Genomic DNA, 17,637 nt, shown 5'->3' with positions numbered 1-17,637 from the left:
TTCGAGCGCGTGTTTCCAGGAGTACGTAGGAATTCAGATGAAGAATATTGAAAAAGGGTTTCCTGCCATACCTGGTGAGGGATGTCAGCGATTCACAGAAAAATGGCTATCGAGATAGCGTCAGTGCTGTAACTACAACCCAACGCGGGGGGCTAACCCAGCTCTTCAGCACCGGTTAGGTATGCCTCAACACCGAAGGAATACATGTATTTGTTGTAATCATTTTTCCTAGATCAAAAGTGAGACACTTGATTAAGCTCTTTTGAAGAGGCATGGCGTACCTTGCAGTTAATAGAAGCGTTTAAGGTAATATGAGTATATATTTTTCTATGATTTAAAATGTTCATGGGCTTATGTAAAAGAAATGGTGTGATACTCTGACTTTCTGTCAGTTCTCTCCATTCTGAGAACAGGACTGTTGCATGTTTTAACCTGTCCATGTTTTTGAATAAGACATTCGAACAAAAAGTGCTACAAGTGTGCAAAAATTAGTGAAAGCCATGATTCTTCGAAATTCTGATGAGACTAGGTTTTTTTTTGAGTAGATCAACTTTGAAAGGACTAGAAAGCAGAGGAAAAGGTGGCTGTACCAATTTAATGACAGATTTTAATGAGAATTCTGCTTTACTATGTGCTATCATGGAGCTGTAATTGTAATTCAGGTGCGTGTGTCATTGAAGACCTCTTTCAGACACTTGTCTTTTTTTGCTTTACTCTTAAATTGATACAAATATTTCCTTTCAGGGTGAAACTTTATGGACATGGCCTCAGATACATGGAATTTTTTCCCTTCTGGAAAATTTGGGCAAAGATAACTCCGGCTGAATTCTGTCCTGAGTGGTAAAGCTCCCCAGGTTGATTGCAGGCTCAAGATGTGGACAAAATGGCTAGGAAAAGGGAGAAATTTAGCTGTTTATCATGGCGGAATGTGGTAGGAAAAACATTTGCACTTGACTCTGCAGTCATATGTTTGTTATTTTCATCATGAATTATGTGAATGCATGCACAGAGCAGAGCCTAATTTTGCTGTTTGGTATACCTTCCACAGAAATGGAAGTTTTTTCATCGTGAAAAGTCAGAGGCAAGAAGGAGTCTCCTCAGAGTGTATGGTTTTACACAGGGCTATATGTATTTGCAGGTCCTCCCTGTTGGCAAAAGGGCAAGTTATAAATTTAAATAGATAGAAAGAACATTGAATTTATAGAGAAGCAGGATTCTGAAAGACTTTCCTTCAGAACATGGCAAAATACTACTGCTGCATCTACTGAATCTACTGCTGGGGCAAAAACTGCTTGAGAGAATATGTGTGAGACAGAACAGTAGAGTAAGGTAACGCTGTAATGGAACAGAGCTTATGAAAAAACAGCGATTCAGAGAAGTCATAAAGAAAATACCTGGTCATAAGTGGAGTCTATTCAGTCCTGTTTTCTCTTTAAATGATTTCCATTATAGTATTTTCATCTTCTTTAAAATTGAAAACTAGAGATTTTAAGAGTTACTGTCTGTCACAATTAGTGAAGGAAGTTGGAGCTTTTGTACAAACACACATAAACCCCCTCCAGTGATTTTAAAGTTTTGTGTATTTCTTTTTATGCTCAGCTTTCTTGCCTGGACTCATTCCTTCTTACAGCTAGGCAAGAAAAGACCTGCCTGGTAATTTGAGCGGAAATTTGCAATGAGGGAGGAGGGAAGAGAAGGGGAAGAAGGAAGAAAGCAGGCACTGCAAGAAGCAGTGTGGATGACTCAATATATGGCATGCTTCTGAGTCCGTTTGGTGAAGTAAGACACAGCAGCTGGAAGTGTCATCTTTGACTATTGTAGAAATTGGTGATCATCTAAAGATTCTTCACAACAGGATGGGGTTCTTCTGCTCATCCTTCAGTTTGAATAATTGCATTTGTCCTTTCACAGTGCTGTAAAAACTGTGGTAGGCTGCGTAGAAAATAAGCAGTAAGGGAGGCCAAGTTAAGGAACAACTTGTCAGAGGCATGCAACTAATAGATCCTTCTCCAAACACGTTAGGGATAAGAAGCCTACCAAAGAGTCCTGAGAGCCAACAGATCATTCAGATATAAAAAACCACTATGGCATGGGCTATGGGAAGATACGAACATAGCAAGGGGAAAAAAAAAAAAAGAATTTTTTTGCATTTGTGTTCATCTTGGAAGAGCATGGATTTCGGTGCCAGTACCTTTTCTTATGGCTAATCTTCCATGGAAAGCTCTGTCTCAAATTGAAAAGTCAGTAAAAGGCAGTTACAGAATGAAATGATCCGTAACAAAGTACCACGACTGGCTGATACTCACTCTTGTGTTCTCTTGTTGTAAATGTCTCATTTAAAGCAGCTTTGTGACCAAAAGATCTGAAAGTGATAAATGTTTTTTATCCTCTCCAAGTGATCAAAAGAAAGCCAGGAAAGTAGAGACCAGTGAGCCTGGTGTCTGCAGCAGGCAGCTGGGTAGAAACTGCTTTAAAGAATGGAACCAGTGGAAATGAAGATAAATTGTATAGGGAAGGAGTCAACAGTGACTTTTGTAAAGGGAAGTCATGGCTTTCAAATACTAGAAGTGTGTTAGAATTGTACACATGTATGTGAACACACTGGATACAGGAGACATAGTTCATACAATCTGCCTCAATTTCCAAAAGGTATTCAGCAGAGGCTGTCAATGAAGCCAGACTGCCATAATATATTTATTCTCACATGTATCAATAAGTAGGTAAAAGATAAATGCTCAGTTTTTCAGGTGGAGGAAGATCACTACTGGAGTCCCAAACAACTCTCTTCTGCTCAGCATATATTTTTAACGATCTGGACAGAGGGAAACTGTTGCAGTGGCAGAATTTGCCAACAATACAAAGCTATTCAGACTAGAACACAGAGGTGTTAATTGCAAAGAGTGGCAGAAGCATGTCATGATAGTGAATGACTGGGTAATAATAGCAGAAGAAATTTCTTGTAGATAAATGTAAAGAAAATTTAAAATGAAGACATATGGGCAAAATCCTAACATCACGTGCTCAGCGGCTGACTGGGTTTACCTGATTTAACACTCAATGATGAGATCTAGGGATTTTACTACATAGACCCATGGAAATATCAGTTCAATACTCAGTAGTACTTAAAGAACAAATAGATTGTTAGAAATTATTAGGAAATCATTAGGAAAAAAAAACAGAAAAAAATCGTTGTTTTAGTTTATAAATCTGTAGTGCACCTATGTTTTGAAAACTGTATGTAAGGTCTGTTCTGCCCTCTCCACCTCAGACAGGCTGTAGCATAACTGGAGATGGTACAGAAGAGGGTGGCAAAGATGGTCAGAAATATGAAATCAGATTCCATCCAAGGGACAGTTAGAGAGATGAAGACTGCAGCTTGGGAAAGCAAGAACTGGGGAGGAGTGTGCTAGAGATGTAAAAAATCCTGAGTGCTTTACAAGCTGAATAGGAAATGTTCACTCATTTCTTTTCTTCTGGTATAATAATTAGGAGCTGTCAGGTAAAACAAGCAGGTAACAGGCTCAAAACATGCCAAAGACAATTCCTATATTTCCCGTGTCCTGTATTAACTGTGTAATTCCTGTATTAACTGTGTAATGCAAACGTTGACTTTAAATTGTGGAAGTTTATATTGGAAAGCACTAATTGAAGGTTTTCTTTCCATTTCTGCAGGGAAACATGACAGCAAAAACATTGTTTTCATGTAATATCACAACAGCATTTCTGTCTTTAATTATTGCAGGTAAGTTTATTGGTGGCTATGGAAGATCTTGTTCTGAAACTTATTTTTTCACACAAGTAATACTAATTTTCTGTGAAAATGGCTGTTAAAGTCAAATTTATGTGCATGCCAATGAGTTCTTTTAAACAGTCCTAAAAGCAGGAACCTATAAAACATATAATGTGTGATATTTTATGTACTATCTTATCACAGAATCATTTAGATTGGAAGGGAACTCTTGAGATCATCTAGTCCAACCTCCCTGACCCCCTCCAGGGTGAGCTAGAGCAGGTTGCCCAGTACCACGTCCAGCTGGATTTTTAATATCTCCCCAAATGGAGACTCCACGACCTCTCTGGGCAACTTGTTCCAGTGTTTGATCACCCTCACAGTAAAAAAGTGTTTTCTTGTGTTCAGATGGATTTTTTTGTGTTTCACTTGGTGCTCATTGCCTCTTGTCCTGTCAGTGGGCAATACCGGCAAAAGTCTGGCTCTTTGTTCTTCATTCCCTCCCGTCAGGTATTTACACGCATTGATAAGATCCACTCACGCACTCCCCAAGCCTTCTCTTCTCTAGGCTGAACAGTCCCTGCTCTTTCAACTTCTCCTTATGTGAGAGATGCTCCGCTCCCTTAATCATCTTTGTGGCCCTGTGCTGGACTGTCTCCAGTAGATCCATGTCTCTCTTGTACTGGGGAGCCCAGAACTGGCTGCAGTAGTCCAGATGTGGCCTCACCAGTGCTGAGTAGAGGGGAAGGACCACCTTCCTTGACCTGCTGGCAGGTCCTAATGCAGCCCAGGTCACCGTTAGCCTTCTTTGCCATGAGGGAGCATTGGTGGCTCATGGTCAGTTTGTTGTCCACCAGGACCCCAATGTTCTCTGCAGATCTGCTTTCCGACTGAATGGTCTCCAGCATGTGCTGGTGCCTGGGGTCATTCCTCACCAGATGCAGGACTTCGCATGTCCCTTTGTTGAACTTCACGAGGTTCCTGTCAGCCCACTTCTCCAGCCTATCAAGGTCTGTCTGAATGGCAGCATGACTCTCTGGTGTATAAACTGATGAAATGAGTTGTAGTTTTAACTTTACAGAATGTGTCCATAGGATTTTTTCATATTGGAAAATATAGCCATTTGACAATCATATAACATCTAGATTTTTGTAAAATTGCTAGGCTACTCAGTTGCAACTGCTTGTTTCTGCCCTTCAGCTGTCAACCAACAGTCCAGTTCGTGTTTAAAACATTTCAGATGGTTCAAATGAATTGCTGTCATAATCTTGTCATTCCACCTGGAATCTTGCAGCAGTGCCAGACTGTTAAAAGAAAAACTTCATGCATTTCCATTCCTTGAGTTTCTTGCAAGCCATTTGATCGGAAATGGTTTGGTTTTGGTTTGGTTTGGGGTTTTTTGCCCATGGATGGACAAGCTGCAAGGTTCACCAATCCACTGGGTAGTCTGGTTTTTGGCTAAGGAAGTAATCATATGGAAAGGTGATTATTTGGCTGCCCTCCCCCCCCATAGCAGAGAGTTCTATTGTCTGTTTAGTTATGTGTGTACCTTATAATTCTTTCCTACTCCATGGAAATAATGGAGGGGTTTGGAGGAGGGGGATTTCAGAGAAACTGAGGCAAGAAGTGTGTAAAGAAAAAAAGACACTATTTCAGAATATTGGCATTTAGTGGCAGAAAAGGGTTATCTGTTCCTGTGGCCACAGCATTTCATAACCCTCAAAGTTATTATGGGGCATTCAATACAGATATCTGAGCAATTCAATGTTTTGATAAGTAATGTGGAAAAGATTTATAGTGAGGTCGTGAGAACTGTGGATGATACAAAATTATCCCATGGTGGTCAAAACTAATGCTCACTATGAAGAGAATGTCTGGATATTGAATGGTTTAGTGATAGAATGTCAATAAGTAAAATCAAATGGATGTGGAGCAGCATGGAAGGGTCATACATGTATAGCAGAAACATATATACTGTATGTGTGTGATGTGAGCATTAAGTTAGTTAATAACCACTTGGGAAAAATGCTACTTTGACATCTCTGGATGCTCTCTGGAAGCATTAGCTCCATCATCAGCGGTGGTCAGAAAAGCAGAATTTTTGGGAAGCAGTAGAGCAGAAAACAGAAAGCTTCATTTTGCTACTCTATAACCCCAGGGTGAATGTGCATCAATTGAACTCTGCAGTTCTGGTCATTCTATCTCAGAAAGACTATGTCAGAAGACGTAAAGAGATGAGTGACAGTGTTGTCTGTTATGGGATGGCTTCCATATGAGAAGTCATTAAATGAATGAGGACTCTGAGGTAAAGAAAAGAGACAACTGAGGCAAGATGTGATGGAGGTCTATAAAATTTTAAATACCATAGATGAGGCAGATGAGGGAAAGTTTACTTTACCATTTCTCATAACAAGAAATACATGATACCCAGAGAAATGATAAAAGCCAGTGAATGGTTTTTCATGCAGAACGTAAGAGGAAAGAAAGGGGCCGAAAGCAAAGTATTACTCTACTTGTTGTGTCCTACTCTCTTTTCTAATACATTTGCCACTGGTTGTTATCAGAGACAGGGTTTTGGGCTAGACAGACACTTATGTAACTCTGTGTGGCTGTTCTTATATTCTAATGAAACAAGGAATTTTAGATAAATATAATATTGACTCAGGAATGTGATCATGGTATCCAGAGTTGGTGCCTTTTTTGTCATATTGACCAAAAACCCCCCAAAATCTCATGGTGTTGCTCTTCTCCTGTATGAATCTCCTTGGATCAGGAGGAAAGAAAATGAGCTCATTGGTAAGTGCTTGTAATAACTCCTCTCTAAATGCTCATAAAATGAAGGGTGAGTTGAAATTTCCATAGCAAACTTAATATTTGTGCAACAGCAACTTTAACTTCAGTGTCCTCTTAGGATATTTGGGTACTGATAGCGTAGTCTGTCTTAAAGACTTACTTTGACTACAGTTAAGTGAAGTTAACAAATAAAGACATTAAATGTGAAGTTTGTGTGTGCATGTGCGCGTTTGTGTACATGCGCATTATACAGACTGGAGAAATACAAGTACTTTAGTAATTTGCATCTGAACTACAACATACAAATGACAGTCTGCTGCAAATGAAGAGATTCTACTGAGTGTAAAGTTTGCATTCAAAAAACAGCATTTCATTTCAGTGGCATAACTATATCTGTATATCACTGAGTAGTACTCTCAACTGTAAAGATAAGGGATTATAATTGTATTTTTAGTAGATGACTTGAGAATGGAGGTGAAAACTCCAATGAACTTTGTAAATGTAATCAAGGAATGAGTTCAGTTTATCCTTTTACAGTGTTTGAGGTTTTCTTTAATGTTTATTTCTTTCCTTTAGAGAAATGTGAAGCCTATGATGTGATGTTGAGGCAGAGTCTTGTGCCTGATGGACAGCCTCTTGCTATTAAATGTTCACTGGAAAAGAGCTTGAAAAGTGGAGACTACAACTTAACATGGTATAAAGTTGGTAACCAGACAGCTGTGCCTAGAGACAAACTTTCTAGAATTCATCAGCAGAAGAATTTAATTTGGTTTCTTCCTGCAATGTTAGAAGATTCTGGAGATTATGAATGTGTCATAAGGTGAAAGTTAAAAAAAAATTTACGTTGTTACAGAAATGAGTTGCAAAGGAAATAACTTTTAGAAAGCAAGTGGAATTTGGGGGGCAAGAGAAATACTAATGAAGAAGGGAGAGTGCGTTCACAAAAACTAACTTTAGGTTGTGGAAAGTAAGTCTAGTTTTGGGTTCTTTTTCCTAGTAGGCAAAAGTAGATCTATTAGAAAAACTGTAAACTTCTTATCCTCTCTTTCTTCTCCAAAAAGAATACCATATATTTTTGAGTTGGAAAATATGCCAAATAGGTTAATTTAATTGCGTTATATTAATTGCAGGAATTTGACAAGCTCCTGGAAAATGTGTACAAAAGTAACAGTTTTTGCGAGGATTGATGGTTTATGCTTAAATGAAAAATTTGCTGTAGAGGAGGTGATATTCACATTATCATCTGCAAAGCTTGTGTGTCCACACTTGTATTATTTCAGGAATGAGAAGAATATTCAGCCTGTTCGTTGGTATAAGGTAAGAATGCTGTTTTGTAATGTCTTATAACTGTCCATTATTTAAAATATAAGTCACTGATGTTTGTGAATTGTAGGAGAAAAACTAAAGATTTATTGTAAATGGGAGAAAAATGCTTTTAAAACAGATTGGAAGAGGATTAAGACTTTTTATCTTTTAAAGGTGTATACAGGTTTTTTGATTAACAGGGTAGAAATTCAGCTTAGATGTAGGAGAGACGTTGACCCACGTATCCACCAGGTGGCATGTTTTTACCTGCTAGCGAAACACTGTCATGAATTCCTTTTGTGCAGAAACAGATTTAGTATGTCATTTGTGAGAGATGGCATATCCATTACGCGCTCAATATTGTTCCATTAAATAAGCGTGAACAGCATGAAATGGCATTTATTTGAAAGCTCTTTCTGTTACAAGAACGTAGTGCCTTCTGCAACATTCCTGCCTCATGCCCATGCAGTCCATATGGTACTAAGAGTATTGAAGTACTTTAAAAAATTAAGTCTAATTATTGAGTGATTCTTCATTAATGAATACTTTTACGAATCCTGACACTTGCATTTCACTTTCTTATTTCTCTAATATTGAAAGTTGTTTTCTATAGGAAATGAACTGGAGTATCTTTGAATTAAAAACTCAGAGTCAAAATGAAGTATGTTTTGCTTTTTATTCCATCACCCTCACTCTTCCTCAGCCTCTGCAAGGCATCCATCCTTATGCTGTGGTCCATTGAAAGTTCAGATTGCATTAAAGAGAGACAAACCACAGAAAGAGATAGTGATATGATATGAATTAACAGAGTTCTCTACACATGTTTAGGACTGCCAGCTGCTGGAAGGGAAAAGGTTTGCCTTCTCAAACAGTGATCTTATAATTTTCAATGTGACTGTACATGATCAAGGAAACTATACATGCAAAACAACATATACCCACAATGGAAAACAATATAACATTTCACGAGACATCAGTCTGACTGTAGAAGGTAAGTAGATAATTTCACTGTGTTTGTGTTCATAACAATGACTCCAAATTTTTGTCCAAGTTTCTAAAGACTAAAGCTAAAAGACCCAGTTTGTGGATAGACATGCTTAGGGCTACTAGTTTTCACCTAAATATGAGGGAAAGAAATGCTGACTGAGAGTTTATATATTTTTGTCTGTTGTTGCCACCGCGTTGAAGATTCGTTCCCCTGTTCAAAGTTGCAGTATGTCAAAGCTTTGCTACCCAGACCAGCTGCCAAGGTCCCTAAACAGGTGCCCTGTAAGGCTTGGTAGGCACAATACTTTTTTGCTGTAGCTGCACCCTCTATCCTGCCTGTCTTACTTCTTCTCTCTCTTTTACATTATCCTCTTGTTGCAAAACAACGAACTAAACCGGCCCAGGTTATAGCAGTATCTTGACTCTGTGTGGCGTATCTGTTTCCTTCAAACCTTTGTCTCTTCTGTTTTTGGTTTTAAGCTCCTCAGCACAAGAACTGCTGATCTCTGATATCATGTGTCTAGCTCAGTAGACCCTGATTTGTGTCAGGGGGCCACCAGCGCAACAAAAAAATATAAAAGAAGGCCTAGCTGTAAAATGCGAACTCCTTTGCTAGCACAGCATTATGAGATTGGTATTGGATCACTGAAAAGGCTGTGCTAGATCAAGGTATGAAATACCAATACTGTTTTTACATTCCAGCTGATGAAAGACATTTTCAGATTTACTAATAAATTGCATTACTATTTAATCGTCTCTTTTTGTGCTTGCCTGTTTTGTCTGTGTGTGTATATATATGCATGCTTATGTGTCTGTATATGTGTGTATGTATAGATATGAATATTTATAATATTCATATAATGTCATATGTATATGATGTGGATAAACAAAATATGAGGAACATAAGGTCAGATCAAATGAAATGATCTTTCTGGTCTTAAAATCTGTCCCTAGAACTTCTCTCAGTGTAATTTCAGCTCCCACTACTCAGTAGAAGCAAAATCTTATCACTCCTTTGCTGTAAATGACTGAAGGCAGCTCAGTTGTTATTAAAGACTCCAGCTGAGCAAGTCTACACTAAAATGGGTGATTTGGGGTCCAAACAATAGTGCAGACCCAGTTTTCAGAAGGGGAAGGGAAGGATATATCTGGGGCAATCCTGTGTGCTTCGCTAGGGGTCTCAAACGAGATGCTTTATGATTTCTTTTTGCTAATTTGTACTCTTGGAGAAACTTCCTTGAACTTTGAATATCTGCTGGGAAATGTTCTAAAACATCCTGCAGCTGCCTGAGACAGCTGGAAATGGTATGTGTGTTCAGTGAGGGACCCTCCAAGCTGGGATTCGTTTACCCATACTGAGACATTTCTAATGTAGATATCCAGTTGTCCACCCATTGATTAATCTCCCTTTGTAGCCTGTAGAGAGAAATAAGTTTTCCAGAGTGTCGTATATCTAGTCCTAATGTAAACATCTAAAAGGGGCCATTGATGTTGTACTTCCTTATAGATAGTGCTGGGGGAACGATAGTAAGGCCTTTTACTAGAGTACAGAAATTAAATTTCCCCTTTATAATAGTAAAAGTCTAAAATAGATTAATTACACTCTAAAAGTGTTTGGCTCCAGTTTGTATCTGTAGGGTGCTGGGTGACAGGCTATCCAGATTGTAGAGGGGTAATACTGTAGATATTTACCCATATCCTTCTCAGCACGTGTGCATGCAATGTTATAGAATTTTTATGCCATGGAACAGCCAGTCCATCATGAGTGTGTAGAGATTGTGGCACTACATTTTGAAGAGGTGGGAGGAAGAATAGTTTAGCTTCAAGTCAGAAGTAACGACTACCTGAGATACGATACTTTCAGTATTGAGTGATGTCTGTTATAAAATGGCTGACAACCTTGTCCATAGGACAGGGGTTTTTTAGGTTGTACTTGGGTTATAGAGCATAGAACAGACTGCAACTGCCCCACATTTTCTGAAAAGCACTTTCTTTCTTTTGATTAGTGAGCCCACCAAAAAAGCCCCCTGAAATATCTTATCCAAGAAACAACTCCATTGAAGTGGAACTTGGTAAGTAGTTTTCTCTATAAGAAAATATGATTTTGTATCCTAGTGAAAATTTATACTTGAGGAGTGCCACATTCTGCGTTTTCTTGGTTTTGTTTTTTGACGAAAACTAGTTCAGTGACCAGCTCAGTTTCTCTATGTTGATCTCCTGAAGGAGGAGTGTTTGGGGGTGAGAGGGAAAGAGACAAGGCATGTTGCTTACAAAGTCCTAGGGAAGATGGGAAGAAAATTGTAGGGAACCCAAGTGATTCTCTGTCACATCTGTTGCTTTCCATCACTCTGGAAGAGATTCTAAGAACAGATTCATCTTTGAATCTGCAGGGAAAGTGATGCCCCAGAGAGAGGCATCTTCTTCATGGATTTAGCCTTTTCCATCCTACCAGTCTCTTTCTGAACCTGCAGATCACTGAGTGATCTAACAGACTTTCTGTTACTCTAACAGACTTTCTGTTAGAGTAACTTTTATGAAAGGGTGTGGGACCATCCTTAGCTGGTCTGTGTGGGAGTCTGTGAACAGAATTGTGTAGACTTTAATTAGATTATGGAAATTAACTTTTCACTTTGTAACACAATTTTATAGGCTCACAGGTTACAGTGGATTGCAATACAACAGGTGCTGATGGGTATGAGGTGTTTTGGACAGGCAACGGTGTGTATATTGATGTATTTTATATGAGCAGAATTTTTGCAAGTCCCTATGAGTAAGTATATTTTCAGATTAGAAAATACCATGTTGGCAACCAAAGTGGAACTTTCTCACTTCGACATCAAAATGTTTAGCAACATTTTTCATTTGCTTAAATAGCTTTCTTTCTAAAAACTCTTAACGCTTGCCTCCTCCAATTCACTTTCTGCTTTGAAGTAGAAACTTCAAACATAGTAGGCACATGGACTTCACATGTGATTGTGCTCTTTTTGGTCATTGTAAAAATCTATCTTAATTTCCAACCTTGGGAAAAGGTGTTTTGTAGACTTACAGTCTCGTAATTGTAATATAGTTTCTATTGAGCAGGCTCTGGCCTGGCAGAGACCTCTTTCAGTTGGATCAAGCATGTCCAGGCACATGATCTTCAGACTGCCTCTTTCTTCTGCATTCTCCTTTCCCTTCACATCTGCCTCTCTGAAAGGTTGCAAGAGGTCAAACCTGTGCTTTACAGGAGAAATTGAGACTTCCAGGTTTAAGAGCCTTGAGTTAGAGAAATGTAACTGAGATCAGCTGAAAAGCTGATGGAAGACTTTGTTGAGGACATTTGTACTGAAGCTTAGTGGGGTGAGAGGAGAAAAGGGAGACAGATTTCCAGTGATGAGTTGGGGTTTGGGAGGAAAACAGACTTGGACTGAGTAAAGCATGAGAAGGGCAACTGGGAGATAAGGTGAGGGTGAAAAGGAGGTTAAATGGAGTTAGGAGAGAAGAAATTAGACCAGACTTGAAAAAGCAACTAAAATTGGAGCAGAAGGCAATCTGAAAGTTTCTTAGGTATGACAGGTTGGGAACTAAAAATTGCAGGTTTTTTGTCAGCCCTCATCTCATGGTGGTGCTATGAAGAAAAAATGTGATCATTTTTGTAAATTCTCAAGCGCTATCTGTGACCGAGAAACTGATGAAGAAATGAGAATTATATCTTCAAATCAGAATATAGTTGTGAGAAATAAATCTCATCATAAAACAAAGGGGGAAATAAAATGCTGAATTCTTTGAGTGCTCACCAAGAGAAAACCCTATACAAAAGTCATATATTGTACTGTCCTAAAGAATTGTAATGCCATAAACAATTGGGCCGTAATGCAGAGGCACACGGTCACTGAATTGATATCATAAAAGCAATATTTTTTTTTTGTACTTACTAGCACTTAAATGGTTGTCTTTGCAACCATTAGTCATTGGTTGCATTAGTGATGTTGACTCATTCATTCCTTGTACAAATGTATGGGGGATAATCTGTGTCTGGTAATGGTGCAGCCTGACACTTTAGCTGTTACAAGTCTGTTCTGATCCATGGGGTGAAGCAGCAGTTTATATTCCACTCCCTGCAGCTGGAATCACACTGTGAGTTGATGTAGTCTGCTGCGGGTCACCACCTTTGATGTCCTCCCTGTCCCAGAGCTGCTTACTGCAAGATGACGCCCTTGTACCAGGGCCTCTTTCTGTGTCATATCATGTTGTGGAATTTCTCTCTCTCCACCTACTCTTACAGGGGCTGGAAAGCCCATAACAAGGGTTTGCTTAGGTTTGTAAGGTATATTTTTGTACTTCAGCCTGCAGAAACTTTATATTCCTTTGGGGAAACACAGCTTCAGATAAGATAATGTCTTGATGTTTTCCAACGTCTATGCTAGATGTCACTAAGAGGCCCGACTGTTGTTTGGGTTTCCTTCATACAATGTAATTACTCATCTATTCTGAAGTGTGGTTGATGTTTGCAGATGGAAACAACCATTGTCATGCTGCAGCTGTTAGTGATGAAGCCATTCCAGAAAGGCCTGTGGTTTTATGGCTCTATTTGTCGCCTTTTGGATAGGGAGGAAACTTCTTACGATGGACGCCCTATGCATTCTGTGAAGCTAATAATTTCGGAGGTGAATAATGAAGACTATGAACAACCATTTGTCTGTCAAGCTTCAAATGCCTTTGGGCAGGTTGCATCCTATATTATATTAAAACACAGAGGTAAGAAATACTGTTATTTTTGAGGCCTCTGTTTGTCTTGACTTCCCCAGAAGGGGTTTTGACACCAAATGCTCATATATCATGTTGATACAAGACAGATGGATTATAGTTCGCAGTACGTATGCATGTACCTGTGCGTAGGGAAGGAGTCACTGTAGTAGTGTATTTATCATTGTTAAAAAAATAGGTAGATGGAAGTGGAAAATATGATACTCAGATTTGTATTACATTTGTGTGAAAGATCAGATTTGGACAAATTCAACATTTAAAAAACAATCTTCTTATTTTTTTGTGCAGTTCCTGATATACAAAGATGGCTGACTGGAGGGCTTGTGTCTCTGTTAATTTTAACATTTATTACTTTAATAATCTACAAGATTTTCAAGATTGACTTGGTGCTTTGGTACCGTAATTCTGTCTGTGCCTTTGCAAGTAAGGAAGGTATGTGAGTGTGACCAGGTATGTTAGTGTAACTAGCCTATTGATTTTTTCACTTGCCATTACTTCTAAGCAATAATGTGATTATTTAGTAGAATGTATGTGGAATTTCCTTGAGGAATTTTCAGATACGCACAAAGACATTTTGGGGGGGGGATTTTTTTTCAGTCATATGGGTGAAATTTATAATTGTAGTTGAGGTAATAAACACTGCATAATATTGAAGGAAGTCATGGTGAGATAGGTCAAAAAGAACTCCAGGTTATTCCCAAATTAACATGTTGATTTTTGCGTTCTGTAAAGTAGTTTCTTTACATGTAGATTTATGGTCACTCTGATGATGATCAATAGGTGTCAGCAGAGCTACATCCTGTAAACGAGCTGTTTAAAGATGTGCATTAAATATTTATATTGAAAATCAGACTCTCATTTTCTCAGAGATTAATTTTGTTGGTTTTCTTTTTTTTTCTTTTTTGCAACTTCTCTCTTTTAGCCAACACTTCTAAATCCTGTCAGTTATAATGTTTACATGCCAAAGAGAAGAAATGCTACTAGTTCTCTATTCTGTGATTTTTCTTATGTGTTTTGATTGCTGTGGTGTAGACAAATACATTGGACAAGTGTGAAAAAATTGGAATAAGTGCAACATTATAGATATTTTGCATGGTAGCACTCAGAATTAGACTGCCTGAAGTTCCCCATAGCTTGAAAGTAAATGGATTATGTGCATTGAGATAGTTAATGTTTACTCATGGCTGTTCTAAATGTTTTCACAGAAAAGTAATTTCAACTTCTGGTTAAAAGTTCAGTTTTCCCAGAACACTTTAGTAGAGTTCTAATAAAATAAAAAAAAAAAATCAAAGAAACTATGTCTTATAGCTTGTTGAGCTAAACTTATCTAGTTGAGTTAAATCTGATTTTGGTTTGGTTCTTCATTCCTGTTTATTATGCAATTTTAACTCTCAAAACCTCAGCTGCCTTCTGGCCTTTTCTTCTACCTGCCCTTCCCCCCCAGAATTATTGCAAGAAAGAATTGCCATTTTCCACCCTCTCTTGTGTTAGTCAGAAGTGGAGATAACTGCTGTTGAGTTTGTTTCAGGAAGGGTGGTGAAGAAAGTCCTGCAAGAGGACACTTTCTTAGTGTGCTGGCACCTCTGGGGTTGGGGGCTCCTTCCTGCAGTTCCCAGGTCCTGCATCCAGCTCGCTTGCTGGCACATCCATCCCCATAATGGGAAAAGAAGTCAGGTTCTGTGGCTGATCATCTTTCTTTTGATTTGTAGAGCATTTTAGTGCTTTGACGTTATTCTGTCAGATAGGTGAATCAGTCTCCCACTACTATTTTTAAACAGTCCAAAATGAAACCTTGCAATAAAGGCATGTTGCTGATTTTTAGTTTTTTAATAGAAACATTTGTGTTTGTTTTAGATGGGAAAATCTACGATGCATATGTCCTGTCCGCAAAAACCAGTGGAGACAGAAGTTTCTATCGTCTGGAAACCTTTGTTCGTAGAATACTCCCTGAAGTTTTAGAACAACAATGTGGATATAATCTCTTTATATTAGGAAGGGATGATTTACCAGGAAACGGTAGGCTTTAATTAGTAGAGTTAATAGGTTGTCTTTTGACACATTTTTCTCGGGTTAGAAGATAATATATACAATTAAAAACGGCCTATTTTTGGAAAACAAAGCTGTATTTTTTTATTTTTAATGGATAATTTGTCCAATGGACAATTTTTTTATTTTTAATTTTTTTGGTTTCTTACCAAAAATTCTGTTCTGATGTTATGAGGGTCTGCACTTTCTTTTTAGTGATGAACAAATGAGGATTCAGCAGCATTAATAATATTGTTGATGTTTTTTGAACGATATCTGCTCCTGGGGACTGAAGAAAACATTTTTTATCAGTAATTTCATGCAATGGATCGTGAATCATGAATGACAGTGTGGAAATCTGAAACCTACCAGTCCTCTGAGCTAGCCACTGCTCCATATATATGCATTTTTAAAATTAAGAAATATTTTACATCAGTTGTAAAGTTTCTATGCAAACTTTGATTCTTCCTTCATTACAGCTGTGGTCAGTGTTGCTGATGAAACCCTTAAGCAAAGCAGAAGACTGATGATTATTTTGGGATCAGAAACATCTAGCTGTTGCCTGTTAGAAGACACCTCTGAACAACAACTAGCTATGTATAATGCTCTCATCCGTGATGGGATTCAAGTGATTCTTATAGAAATGGATGAAATACAGGACTACACAAGCATGCCGGAATCAATCAGATACATTAAGCAAAAACATGGAGCTATCCAATGGAAAGGGGACTTCTCAGAGAAATCTTGTTCAGCAAATACAAGATTCTGGAAAAATGTGCGCTATCAAATGCCATCCAGGAAAAAGGTATCTTATTCTGAAGTGTATTTGTTGCCCCTAACTTTGAACAATTCTGCACCAAATGGAAGTTAAGATGCAATTATTAAAATAATACTGAGAAGGTAATTCTGAAATGTGGGTTTTTTTTACACAAATTCTTTATATTACAAAGTAAATGTTTTCTTCAAGGAGTAAAAAATACTCATCCCTTCCCCAAATTACACCCTAAAAGAAAAGCTCTTTGCAACTTTATTTCTGTTCTGGGTTTTGGATAGTGACACAATTTGTTGTGTTAGTCTCACACAGATATGAGAAGTAAATGTTGCTGATGGTGGTAGACTATTAAATAGTCGTGGTCCACATAAATGTAATATCCAGTGAAGAAGCAGCTGTGAAGTCCATTTTTTTTAAAATTTAAACTGCAGTTGATAACTTAAAAATCTGTTTCTGTCATCAGCATTTTCCTAGTTATTCTCTTCCTCTTGTTGCTTCTCCATGATTGTCTGACTTCCTCATTACTGCAAGAATCTGCACTGTGCAAGATTTGGGGTCCTGTCCTGAGCAACAGGCCTTATCCTTGCTTCTTGAAGGGGTTGGGGAAATACATGAAATAGCAGGTATGTTTAAAACTCCTCGCAACACTAAATGTGTTTCAGCTGAACAGTTGATACCAAATATATTCAGCAAATCGAATGGAATCCGTGGCTTTTTAGACATTTGTTGAATGATTCTGTGATATCTGGTCTATGGGGTGTTTCTAAACTTAATCTCTTGAAATGGTCAGGAAACTGAAAATATTTCAGATTTCTTGCAAACTGGAAGCTTTCTAAACTGTGCTGCTACTCTAGAAACCAGATGTTCTCATTTCGTGTCTCAACTGTGCTAACTACAAGCACAGAAATTCAATGAGAATCTATCAAAGGTCTGTGCTTGGGCTGGGTACCCTGGAGAGAGTGGAAAATGGCCAGTTCTGAAACATGACCAGGTGCTAATGGCAAGAAATAATATCTTGTTTAATTGTGAAAGAAAAAATTAGAGGCATGTGGCTATGTCAACCTGCTTGGGAGTAGCTTGGTATTTCTGGACCCCAATCCATTGTTCTGAGTGCATCATCATGAGAAACTCAGCATCATGAGTGTGCATCACGAGTGTGCATCACACTCCAGCCTTGAAGAGTGTCATCTGAATGCAAATGTGACTTCTGCTTGCTTTTTTTGTTCTTTTCTGAAGTTAAGTAGGTTCTTACATTATCTTTATTGCCAGGATAGCATCT

The 17,637-nt window shown here is 38.3% G+C and overlaps 1 protein-coding gene across 2 annotated transcripts; it reads left to right on the top strand.

Moving 5' to 3' along the window:
• Positions 1–244: 244 nt before the first annotated feature.
• On the top strand, positions 245–16,483 carry LOC127021451 (interleukin-1 receptor type 1-like). 2 transcript variants are annotated; one of them, XM_050904526.1, is made up of 12 exons: positions 245–306; positions 745–931; positions 3,673–3,742; positions 7,100–7,217; positions 7,654–7,840; positions 8,657–8,819; positions 10,822–10,887; positions 11,465–11,585; positions 13,404–13,552; positions 13,850–13,993; positions 15,416–15,577; positions 16,066–16,483. In XM_050904526.1, the coding sequence occupies exons 2-12, from the start codon at positions 884–886 to the stop codon at positions 16,455–16,457; spliced, it is 1,620 nt and encodes a 539-aa protein (XP_050760483.1). In that variant the 5' UTR covers positions 245–306; positions 745–883; the 3' UTR covers positions 16,458–16,483. The 2 variants fall into 2 exon arrangements, with proteins under 2 accessions (XP_050760483.1, XP_050760477.1); XM_050904520.1 differs by having other exon boundaries at positions 7,100–7,343.
• Positions 16,484–17,637: the final 1,154 nt, after the last annotated feature.

The sequence above is a fragment of the Gymnogyps californianus genome, chromosome 1, assembly GCF_018139145.2.
Source record: "Gymnogyps californianus isolate 813 chromosome 1, ASM1813914v2, whole genome shotgun sequence".
NCBI lineage: Eukaryota > Metazoa > Chordata > Aves > Accipitriformes > Cathartidae > Gymnogyps > Gymnogyps californianus.
Note: the sequence above shows the minus strand (reverse complement) of the source record. Positions and strands in the feature narration are given on the sequence as shown.